Here is a 12,375-nt window from a genome sequence, read left to right as displayed (position 1 = left end):
GAACTCCACTAGCTACAGGCCTCCAACTAGACTCTGCACCCCTGAAAAAAAAATCCTCTGAGCTCTGCCATTCAGCCAGTTCTCAAGCCACCTCACTGTCCACTCGTTTAACCCACACTCCCTGAGCTTATCTAGGAGGATGTTATGGCAGACAGTGTCCAAAGCCGTGCTGAAGACAAGGTACACAACGTTGACTGCTCTCCCCTCATCTCCCCTGCCAGTCGTTCCATCACAGAAGGCTCTCAGGTTGGTTAAGCAGGATTTCCCCTTGGTGAATCCATGCTGGCTACTCCTGATCACCTTCTTCTCCTCCGTATGTCTGGAGATGACATCCAGAATGAGTTGTTCAATCCCCTTTCCAGGGACGGAGGTGAGGCCTATAGTTGCCTATAGTTGCCTGGGTCCTCCTTCTTGCCCTTCTTGAAGACTGGAGTGACGCTGGCTTTCTTCCAGTCCTCAGCACCTCTCCAGTTCTCCAGGACCTTTCAAAGATGATGGAGTGTGGCCTGGCAACAACATCTGCCAGCTCCCTCAGTACCTGTGGGTGCATCCCTTCAGGGCGCATGGATTTGTGGATATCTAGCCTGCCCAGAAGGTCTCTAATCCTATCCTCCTCAACCAAAGGAAAGTCTTCCCTTCTCTGGACTTTCCCCCTCACGTCCAGGCTCCAGGATTCCTGTGGGCTGCCCTTAGCAGTGAAGACTGAAGCAAGGGCGGCATTCAGTAATTCTGCCTTCTCTGTAGCCTTCTTCACCAGGGTCCTTGCCCCATCCAGTAGCAGGCCTGCATTTTCCCAAGTCCTCCTCTTGCTGCTGGTGTATTTGAAGAAGCCCTTTCTGTTGTCCTTGACATCCCTTGCCAGACTCAATTCCAAATGGGCCTTAGCCTTCCTTGCTGCACCTCTACATACTCTGACTGCATTCCTGTAATTCTCCCAAGTAGCCTGTCCCCTCTTCCACATTCTGTGTGTTTTCTTCTTCTGTCTGTGTTTGGGCAAGAGCTCTTTGCTCACCCATGTAGGTCTCCTGTCCCCTTTGCTGGACTTCTTACTCATAGGGATGCACCGCATTTGAGCTTGGAGGAAGCGATGTTTGAATACTAGCCAGCTCTCCTGGACGCCCCTTCCTTCTAGGGCCTTAACCCATGAGACTCCACCAATCAGGTCTCTGAAGAGCCCAAAGTCCGCTCTCCTGAAGTCCAGGGTTGCAATCCTGCTTACTGCTTTACTTCTTTCCTGCAGGATGCTGAACTCCACAATCTCACGGTCACTGCAGCCAAAGCTGCCCCCAACCTTCATATCACTAACCAGTCTCTCTTTGTTGGTTAGGACAAGGTCCAGCAGGACACCCTTCCTCATAGGCTCCTTCACCACCTGTGACAAGAAGTTCAGTTCACTAGTTTCAGTTCAGTGACACCGTGGCATTTTAAGGATCAGCATAACTTGCCATCAACTGTCTTCAAAAAGATTGTCCAAAAGATAGTCACATGGGATCTTTCACAAAGACTGCTTTCAATTTAAAGGCAAAAGATACTTTTAAAAAAAATGCTGATACAAATTAAGATGAATGAGCATTTCTGGAACAAGAACATCTACGTTTTCTGATGTGCAAAATGCTTCCTTATTTAACATTCATAAGATTTGTTTTCTCTTCTCTACATTTACTCAGGGTGATGAAATGTGAGCACATCCCATGATTTTTGTGTCCAGGTAAATAAGTCTAGACTATACCCTCTCTGCAGGAAGTTGAAAACTGAAAGTGATTCAATTTTCTATAGTATTGATCTCTTCCTCTGTCACTCACTCACTGCTCAATAGTTCTAAAGCCTTTTGTTAGCTTGAAGCTTCTCTGCTTCTATCATTGATCACTGAAAGCTCTTGAATTCTGAAATATACTGGAATATGCAAGCAAGCTCTCTAGGATCTTCTGTAAGATTAGATAGCAAATTTCATACCATTTCAAATCAGGAACCCGTGATACTTCTGTCAGGAAATAAGATTTGTATAACAGCTTTCCACTGTAATTACAAGTTGCTTGGTCTAGCATTTTTTGTACTGCAAACAGAAGCTGACATGGAAACACTCCTTCCTTTTATTATTACAGAGGAAATCAATGCTCATCTCCTGCTATCAAGTTAAAGAATTAAAAGAAACAAGCTTGGTAAAAATTCAAAAATTACATACTATTTCTGAACTTGCAAAGTCACAGGTAGAGCTATGGGGCCATGCTGGGAGCTTACAGCTTGCCTCATGTTTACAGCAAGACAGGGAGCTCTTGAGCTTAGAAAGTAGGGTGTACACAGTCCTTCCCTTTTACTTCAGTGGCTGGCTGCAGCTTTGGGCAGGAAAAAAAGGTAAACCTGGAGTTTACCTTGGAGAGAAGGGGTTACAGGCAATCTATTTCACATGTGATGGGGCTTCTACATTATGCCATGGGGTTTTTACATTCTGGGGAATTGCCTTGTTGAAACAACACAACTCACAAAACAATGAGTCAACTGATTAAGAGCTCGAGACAAACCATTCCTGGTGAGGGTGGTTAGGGCCATCAAGCAAACTTTAAGGTAAAATCACATTCCCCATGTTGAAATAAAACCTACGTAACAGTTGGGATAGGAAAGGACCTCTGCAGATCATCTGGTCAAGCAGGGTTAGTAAAGTAGGCTGCCCAGGGTTTTGAGTACCTCCAAGGATGGAGACTCCACAGCCTCTCTATGAAATCTGTTTCAATGACCACCATCACAGTAAAGGAGTGTTTTCTTATATTCAGGTGGAACTTCATGTGTTTTGGTTTGTGTCTATTATCTCTCTGCCACTGGGCACCATTGAGAAGGGTCTGACCCCTCCATATTTATCGCTCCTTTCTCATAATCACTGCTAAAATCCCTCCGAGCCTTCTCTACTCCAGGCAGGATAATCCCAGGTCTCCCACACTCTGCTTAGGTGATAAATGCCTCAGTTTCTAGAAGGATCATCTCTATCCACCTGCTGGCCACACACTACTTAATGCAGCCCAGGATGCCACTGACCTCTGCCACAAGGGCACATTGGTTGCTCACGGTCAACGTGGTGACTGCCAGGACCGTCAGGGCCTCCTCTGAAGAGCTGTTCTCCAGCAGGTTGGTCCCCAGCCCATACTGGTGTTTGGGGTTACTCCTCCCCAGATGCAAGACTTGATGTCTTCCTTTTTTTAGGCTTCATGAGATTCCGGTCAGCCCATTTCTTCAGCCTGTCAAGGTCCTTCTGAATGGCAACACAAGTATCTGGTGCACCAGCCACTGCTTCCTGTTTTGCATTGTCCGCAAACATGGTGAGGGTGCATTTGGTCCCATCATACTGGTCATTAATGAAAGTGTTAAACAGTATTGGAGCCAGTATTGATCCCTGGGGTACACCACTAGTGACTGTCAAGGAACGATTTTCCAAAATTGGGTTCTGAATTTTCTCCTCTCTACCGTCCAAAAGGACCATTCAATCTAATCATATCTGCTTGAAATTCCCAGCTTGCTGGGCTCTTTTCAATATGTTAAAATGTCTATAAACTATTTGAAACAACATTCCATAAAAGCTAATTCTGTGAAGTAATCGCACACAAGAAGTCAGACATTTCAGACAGTTAAATGAGACCAGGGGATTTGTTAGGCAAGTGAAGCAGTAGCCAAACTTTTCCATCTTCTCTGTCTCCTACTTTGTTGGGCTTCCTATTGCTTCTTGGGTGGGGAAGAGAAGGAAAGGAAAGAAAAAAAAGAGGTGCAGTGTCCTTCAGCTGTCGAAGTTTAGATGTTCTTTGTCTGTTAAGTATGAAGCATCCGAAACAGAAGACTACTGGAAGTGTTGAGAAGGAAAGTTACCCTAACCTGTGTATCCTTCTTTCTTCTCTATTTCTAGTTTCCTAGTAGTTTGAGAAAGAGTAACCAACCCAAATAACTAACCAACCAAATCCAGGACCCTGAGGGAGAGACCCAGGTCAGCAAACAAGAGCAGCACTTGCTTACCTGAGCGAAGACCTCTACAAACAGTAAAATCTTTTTCTGTATCACACACTGTGAAGGCAACTGCCATCTAAATTCTAAACTTCAAAGTTTTTATTTTTGGCATAGCAACCTTGAAGGGAAACCGATGACCTAAACGAGCAATTGTCTATTCCAGACGTCCTGCCTGTAAGAACAAAAGCACATAAGGAAGTGTTGTGAACAGTCTATCAACAGTTCATGAAGTGGAAGTTCTTAAAAACCATTACGCTAATGCACCAACACAACTACCAGAGAAAAAAAAAAAAAAACAAGCATTACAGATGTCTAACTTCACTGAAAGCCATTTCTAAAACACTCCCATTCCTACTTTTCAAAAGTACTGTTACATAAAAAAACCCCAACACACTCATATGGCAAATCTAAGGGGGAAAAAAATCCTGTAAGACAATCTCATGCTTACCTAACAAAGATGAAGAAAATAAAAGCCTGTTTCACAATCAGTCAAAGAGGTTTTGCTTTTATTGTTACTTAAGTTTGTTTGTTGTTCACACATACCTCAGAGCAGACAAATGCTTCAGGAAATAGGGGAGAGAGAAAGTTTAAATTTGGAACAGTTCCAGAGCCTCGGGGTGAAACAAATCATTACCCCCTGCAAACCACAAAAACAGGAACTGGTTTGAAGCACCTACCCATGAAGTCTGCTTTCATGACATGAAACATCATGACCTGGATGAGTCTAAAGTGCTAAATGCAGGTGAGAATGATTGGTAACAGTACAAAAACTTCTTAAGACAGCCTTAAGATTGATCTCATCAGAAATTGATCTGAGATTGGATGTAGTCATGATATGCTTGCAACTCTACAGGCCTTTACTTGACCCTGTAAATGAAATCTTACTCTCAGGAATGAAAGTTTCCATGAACTATCCACTGAAAAATTATTCTCTGACAGCTTGACTTAGTATCAAATGACATATACCCTCATAAGCTTTAGGAATTGCTAACTTCTCTAGATGAAAATCAGGGGATTAAAAAAGCAGGAGAAAAGTAATTTCTGTAATACACTGAGTATTCATATATTAGAAAAAATTATCAGAAAAAAACTCCCCTCTGTGATGCCTCCTACACCAGGTCTTTTCATAGAGACACTTTCAAATAACCTGAAACTAAAGCAGAGATATTCCTCCCCCCCCCAAAAAAAGAAAAGATTTTCCACACAGTCCATAAACCATCCTTGTTCCTTTTTGTTCTGTTATGTTTTTTAAGCAAGTGCCAAGTTTTATATTTACTTGACAGAGCCTTCATGCAAAACAATATCTCCCATATGGCAGACCTCATTTGCATGGCAGACCAGGATTAACACAACTTGGATGATTGCGTCAAAGAAAAGACTATCCAAAATAAATGGCACAATCTAATATTTTGAAACGTAATCATTATAGTTTAGCTATATGAACTAGCTGAACTACAGTTCAACTATATTAGCTGCAAAGCTAATTGCAGCTAAATACAGCAACACTAAACCATAGGGAGTTTTCAGGGCAAAGAACAGCAATCAGATAAGACAAATTCCCCTGCACAGCAGGAATATTTACATTTTATGCTTAAAGAAGAGAGAGTTAGATAAAATATTTGTTTTGGGGTGAGTGAAAAATAAGAACTGGCAAAAGAATGAGAAAAGCTTGACTAACACCCATAACAAAAGCAAGCAAAAGCAAAGCAAAAACACCACATCTAATATAAGTGTAAAGCAACAGATACTATTTTGAACAATAAATAAAAAGTTAAATTAACAAAAAAGCAGTCACAAATGTCCAATACTCTGACTCTCCTCTCTGAATTAAAATGAATGTTTCCAAGTTGGATTTGTACCATCACCCTAGAAGATCTTTGCAAAGATACCTGTATCACCTGACTCATCCTTCCTTCTCCCATCTACAACTGACTGCTAGCATATTGAACCAGCAACAGATGCTAATTCTTAGAAAAAGCATTTTTCAGTATCTATATGTGCATTTACTTTGGGTTCTGACACTTGACAGCAATATTTTTTAATCCACTGACAACATTCTACATATATCAGCTACCTTTCCACCAACACAAATTAAAAACTCTCAAGATGAAAATGTGGGTGGAAGGGAAAGTGTATGATAAAGCCTGCATGGCATTTTCATTTGGACAAACCCAGCTAAAGAAAAGTGAGTAGTTATCTTCTCTCTGTCTACTTCCTGTCATTCTACCATAACAAGCTCTTACCCAAAATCAAGTACGTACTCCTTGCTTTAAACCTACTGGCAGCATCTTGGCTACTTCTCACTTCACGATATTAAATTTTGCTTTTAAGCCTTCCCTTCCAACCCCTCACACGTTTTTTTAAGCACAGAAGAACCTGCAAAGTTATTTAGGATAAAGAAGGGAATATACCTCCCATTCTGAGGTTTCCAGATCTACACAATGAACAGCTTATAAACGTGCTTATCAGTCAGTGATGTCAATACTGCTCATGACTTATTCATTCTGGTTTTACAGCAAGGTCTAACTTGACTTTTGCCCAGCTCCTTAAGATATCTGTATTGCTTTACTACTTATTTAGAAAGCTTCTAACCTTGCACTTTTCCTTCCTTCTGAACTTAGATTCTTTAATACTGTAGTTACATCACCTTATCTTCTTCCAAAGTTGATTCATCTTTCACACCCTCTTAAAAGAAGCTAAGGGGAAAGAGTCACGGGGCATGTGAAAAACAAGTACTTCACCAGTAATCTGAATAAGCAAATATGTAAACATTTCAATCAATTGAAGCCCAGTCTTCTGATTTTTTACTTCTAAAATTTGAGGTTTTTCATACATTGATTTTATTCTTTTGAGCACAATAACTGAGATTCAAAATGTGTGCATAAGCAGATCCTTAACGTTTAGCAATCAACAGAAGCCAAACTGCTCCTTCACTAGGCAGAAAACCTCATGTACAATTGCTATTAAAAAAAAAATCAATGAAGCATGAAGATCATCTTTAGTGTGATGCACAGTATGGTTTTCTGAGTGCACTTCATATTGATCAAACACCACATTCCATTACAGTAAGTTATCCAGGTATTGACACATATGTTAAAAAAAGAAAGTAATATTTAAAGAATGCAAATAACTACCCTTCAGACAGTCTGTCTACAGCCACCCACTTGCAGGCAAGTTTGAAAGGAAATATAAAAATTTGTACTCCTCTGTATTGTAAAAAAACCTTCAGTGATGAGTAACATATTTGACTTAAACAGTAATACATTAACAAGCCACTATGTTAATCCATCATGGTTGTTAGTGATAAATTTGTGTTATTATGCCAAGAAAGAGACGTACACTGTGTTCTTACTCACCCTTACAAGACTTGGAGCAATACATGAGCATGGTATCTTCACATTCTTGAGGCACTTTTCATGAGACATGAAGTTGCAAACTGTGGAAGAAAAACATAAATGTTAGCAAGTCTTTCAAAAACAAGGCACACTTCTGTTAAAAACCCGAAGATTCACATGTAGCCAAATGCAGTTAGGAATACGTCTTTTTTTAGTCACATTAGCTCTCCGCTAGCTTTAAATATGTATGTGACTGTCATACATCTTGCAGGCATGTGAACTACAACTAGTTTTGTTACTAAAATATTAGTGATAGAAAAGTTAGGAAGAAAGTTTATTTCTTGAGCGAGTTACCTACAGCAAGTCATTTCCCCCTTCTCTCCATAAGCAACAAATGGAATCTTAATATTCAGAAGGGATTTTAAAGTAACTATCTACAGTCAGAAGTAGCTCTTTGGTCCAGTCAAAGTAGGTGCACACATTTGAAAATGAATTCTCCACCAACTACCACATGTAACAGGAATCAATGGGAGAAAGCACAATACTGTTGATCACCAACTGTAATGGAGGAAGGAGATGAAACTAGAAGATACCAGTTACACAAAGTTTTGGAAGTCAAGAGTATTTAATTATTTTTCTGTGATTAGAACAATAGATAACAATCCCGTGCAAGTTTTACAAAACACACTTTACAGGAAGATTATGTTTGACAACAATTTCTCACAGAGGTAGTATTTTCCAGTTTGTTACTCTAAATTTATATGCTGTTGCACTGTGCAAAAAAAAACAGGCCACTTTTTATTGCATTCCTACTGCCTAGCATTAATTAATTAGGAAACAATATGCCACACAGCTATGGCTTCAGAGCCTTCCACGCTTCAGAAGTACTAAACATGCATTTTCAGGCATCTCCATATCTCATGTGAAAGTACAGACTGTTCCAAGCATTTTGGGCAGAAAATTATTTGTGATTAGCAACTGTAACCGTACACAGGAAACATTCACACATCTCTGCTTTTCAGATGCATGCTGTAATATTTCCTAAGTTTCACGAGCAACTGGAAAAAACAACCCACTTCAAATTTCTGACCCTCAAATTTCAAACCCACTGCAATCCATGAGCTATATTTATGTTGCTGTTATTGATAGGATGTGCTAGTGCCACCCAAAGCAGATAATACCCCCTTCTTGCCCAGCTCATATACTTTTGTCACTTCACAACACCACTTCTCTCATGCCAACATAAGGATTTAAATACAGCTTCGTTTCTGTATGTTCTACTGTCAGCCTGCACTGTTTTGGTGGCACAAAGGCAAGGATGTCTCCTTTCATATTAGTACCATCTTACATGTGTTTGGCAGGCTGAGGTTTGCTTTTCATTAGTCTGCAAGTCAAAACAAAAAGTAGTGCAAGTCACTAGTGCTATAAACATATTATTCATCATTCATGGCAGCATGCAGAGCAACTACAGCATTGACAAGATACTCGAAACACAGGACTTCTGTCTCAGCACTGTAAAGCATAGCATGCATCTCCCTGATCAACAGTATTCCCGACTACATAGGAATGATGAGGAGTAAGAATAATCACTAAAGGGATAATAAAACAAATCCCAAAGCTGAAAAGGTAGATACTCAACACACTTAAAAGGTCTTCCCTATTGAAGAAGGGGTACATACTGATTTTAACCACTACATCAACACAAAGGAAACAAAGTAGAACAAAGTGATTGCCCAGGCAAAGGAAAGATGTCCGTGACTCCCCTAAAACAAACAAAAAACCCTGGTAAAATCTCACACAGAAAGCTGGTGAATGTCTATCACATTTATGCATGCTATCACAACATGGATGTAGGTGGACACAACCCAACCACTCTTCAGCTCCCTGCAACATTTCAGTTCATGCTTTCATGAGAGGCAATTGGGGTCTGGGACAACAGGTCTGTAGAGGATGTGCTGGAAAAGCCACGCGCTCAGCTACGAACCAGTCTGGATTTAAGCACATGCTCCCCAGCACTGTAAACACATACGCTCCAGCTGTTCATTCAGGTGGCCTCTTCATTATTTCACAGGTCATACCCAAAGGCCAGCTGAACCTGCCCTGGTCAGATGGACTGACTTCTGCATGCACAAGCATGGAGGTAGACCTTCATAAGTCATGAAAATACCCATGAAGGGCAACACTGCCAAACAGGCTTCCACCAAGACTGTTATTAAGGAGTCTGTCAGTCAAACCAGTCCCAGTGGCTACTGAAATTCGGTCAAATGGCAATGTTCTCCTTCACTTTTCTGGCTCAGAAGCCAAAAGAGAAGAACAGAGCTATGCACTGTAAATTGTTCCCAGAAATTTTATGATCTCCAAGACATTCCTACACAGAGAGGAAGCCACAACCAACAGAAGAAAGCTCAGGAAACCAGTATCTCCAAATAGTTAAGAGCTTTCTTTTAAATGCATGCATTACAACTCAACACAGAAAATTAACCAAGCATCTTGGGGAATTCAGAGGAGAATACTCTAAGTCAGCCTGCAGAAATAACCCTCCTTCCAAGGACACGGGTACTGGGAGATATTCCCCATTTATCTAGACAAGGTCACCACAGAACACTACTCAATCTTCCGCTCACGCTGACAGAGGCAGCCAAGTATGGTCCTGCATAAAGATGGCATATCATGGTTCAGCTGAGGAAACATGGCAAGGCAGAGAAAAACACACTAAAGAACAATTTGAACAGGCAACTTCGGATAAGCAGTAAAATACAAAGATGAACAAGGATTTTAATTACTGAGTACACAGTCAAAGACAACTCTCACAAATTAGTGAGTTTCCTAAAATTTCAAAACAAGGATTAAACCCCTTCTGTAAAACCAAATTTAAGAAAATCAGGAGAAAAACACAGAAGGACAGCAGAGCCTAAACCTAGATTCTAACATTTTTAATGAAAGATTTGCATAATTCTTTTTCATGAGTTACACCCCTCCAGTGCTGCTTGTCATATGCTTCAAATTCAGCAGTGAAGATTTGCTCTTGTTAAGTACGTATCTTCTCTCTCACAAGATTTCTCACAGGTTGAACTAACTCTCATAAGTCACCATTTTGTTTTTGTTTACCATATTCCCTGGGAAAACAAATAAATGGCAGCAAGCAAAAAAACCCTGAAACATGAGCAGTATTGGGAGGGGTGGAGGGGAGGGAGGAATCCTAAAACTGTGTTAGTACTCCCAGATCAGCAACACATGTAAGTCTGGAAATTCTAAAAGCCAGGAGGGGGGTGGTATTTTTAAGGGATGATCTTTGATGAGGGAAAACAAACCAGAAGATGTTGTGTGAAGTTTCAAAAGATGGAATGCAAAATTTTGAGAAAACAGTATTTAAAAGAAAAGGAAGAGGACAGACTGTTCTTTCTATTTATAGTAAAAAGCTTTTCATCGTGCATTTAATCTCTGCCACAAGCTACAGTAAGACACATCTATGGATTGCCTAAGTCAAAACAAGGCATTTTCAAACACAACTTTCAGATACTGTATACAAAACTGATAGTTTCATGTCAAGCTTTAAAGACTGGAGTGTTAAGTTTATCCTTTAGCATTTTAAGCACTATCAAAAGTACCTAACAGCATGGAGATAGACACAAATATTTGGGATATACTTGCAGGAAAGAATGTCCTTAAGCTTCAAACAGCACATCAAATGCAAGGTACCTACATTCATATTTAAGCTGCATGAAGCTATACAACATTTAGGATTTGAAGAGAGGTTTAAAGAATCCAGAAATTTACTTATTGGCAGGTTGGGGGTCTTGACTGGGTCTCTCTGAGCCATAACTGTATATTCAGATGTATGGCAACCACATTTGACAACTTTCCCTTGTGTCTCATCCTCCCCCTCCCCCCCCAAGTAATAAATAAGGACTCCAATCTTTGGGGAAAAAGAAAAAAAAAAAGATATTCCTACTGTATAGCAAGATGACAGATGGCCAGTGGTCACCACAACAGGACTTCTATATTCCCTCTCAGTCTGCATCAAGGATGAGACATATTATCAATTTTATTTACATATTTATTTTTTCATTCGCTAAACTCTTAAAATTACAGCTACCAAGTTCGCTTTCCAAGAGGATCAAGAAAAGTTAATGTGAAGACCAGAATGAATTTCATCTTCTCCTTGATGCGACCTATTTAACAAAACAATCATTATGGACATATTCACATATGTGTTCTTAAAACCAGGGCATTTCTTTCCTTCCAGTAGGCACCTTAAAGTTTTGAGTTGTCTGAAAGCATCTTCAAGAAACTGAAATTCTTCCTCTGAACACATACTCAAATGGTTTCCCGAACTTGGGATAAATATCTCCCCAGCCAGATTTGCCCTTCTTCCACTCTCCCTCAAGTTCTTATGCCCCAATTAACACGCACCATATCACAAGCGGCAATAAGTCTCTTCTCCCAACATAACACATGGTTTTGGAGGAGATGTTCTGATACTAACACAGCAGGCAACCCTTCTCATTGCAACAGGTCAAACTGAGGACTCTCAAATCATGAGCTCTTGCCCCTGAAGACTGGGGTAAGTTTCTGCAGCAGAGAACTCTCTCAGTTCACACTTCATGTGCACCACAGGAGATCCACAGCAAATTTGTGAAACAATCTCCCAACATAAAGTGACAACACCACCCCTTCATCTGCTTGCGTGATTTATCAAATAATAATTTAACTTCATGCTGCACATTTGTGAGCACCATAATGAAACTGCATTCCACTCACCTTCAAAAACTAACTTTCAGCACGCTGCCACAAAATTTTCTTCTAATCTTCTATCAAAGGACATAGATTATTGAATTACTGATTAACTAACTTTACTATTCTTGCTTTTAAAACAAACTATTAGCTCAGCCACAAATCCAGTAATACAATAGTTTTCCCAGCAATTGCTGTACACTAATTTTTTCCAGAAATAAAAAAATTTAAGGACAACATATTACAGAACATACTCAGCTCATTAATGGGTATATATAAAAAAAATACTAAATGAAGAGTAGTAATTCTCTGAGCATCTTTT

At 40.1% G+C, this 12,375-nt stretch overlaps 1 protein-coding gene across 1 annotated transcript in view; it reads right to left on the bottom strand.

Annotated features, from left to right (window-relative positions):
* DGKQ (diacylglycerol kinase theta) overlaps window positions 1–12,375 on the bottom strand; it is a 129,600-nt gene that overhangs the window by 75,241 nt on the left and 41,984 nt on the right. Inside the window, exon 3 of the mRNA XM_062599716.1 lies at window positions 7,341–7,420. Coding sequence (XP_062455700.1) covers window positions 7,341–7,420 — 80 coding nt within the window. The remainder of the gene's footprint in view (window positions 1–7,340; window positions 7,421–12,375) is intronic.

This window comes from Rhea pennata, chromosome Z (genome assembly GCF_028389875.1).
Source record: "Rhea pennata isolate bPtePen1 chromosome Z, bPtePen1.pri, whole genome shotgun sequence".
Classification (NCBI taxonomy): domain Eukaryota; kingdom Metazoa; phylum Chordata; class Aves; order Rheiformes; family Rheidae; genus Rhea; species Rhea pennata.
The sequence above is the reverse complement of the archived record's forward strand: the minus strand, read 5'-3'. Positions and strand labels throughout refer to the sequence as shown.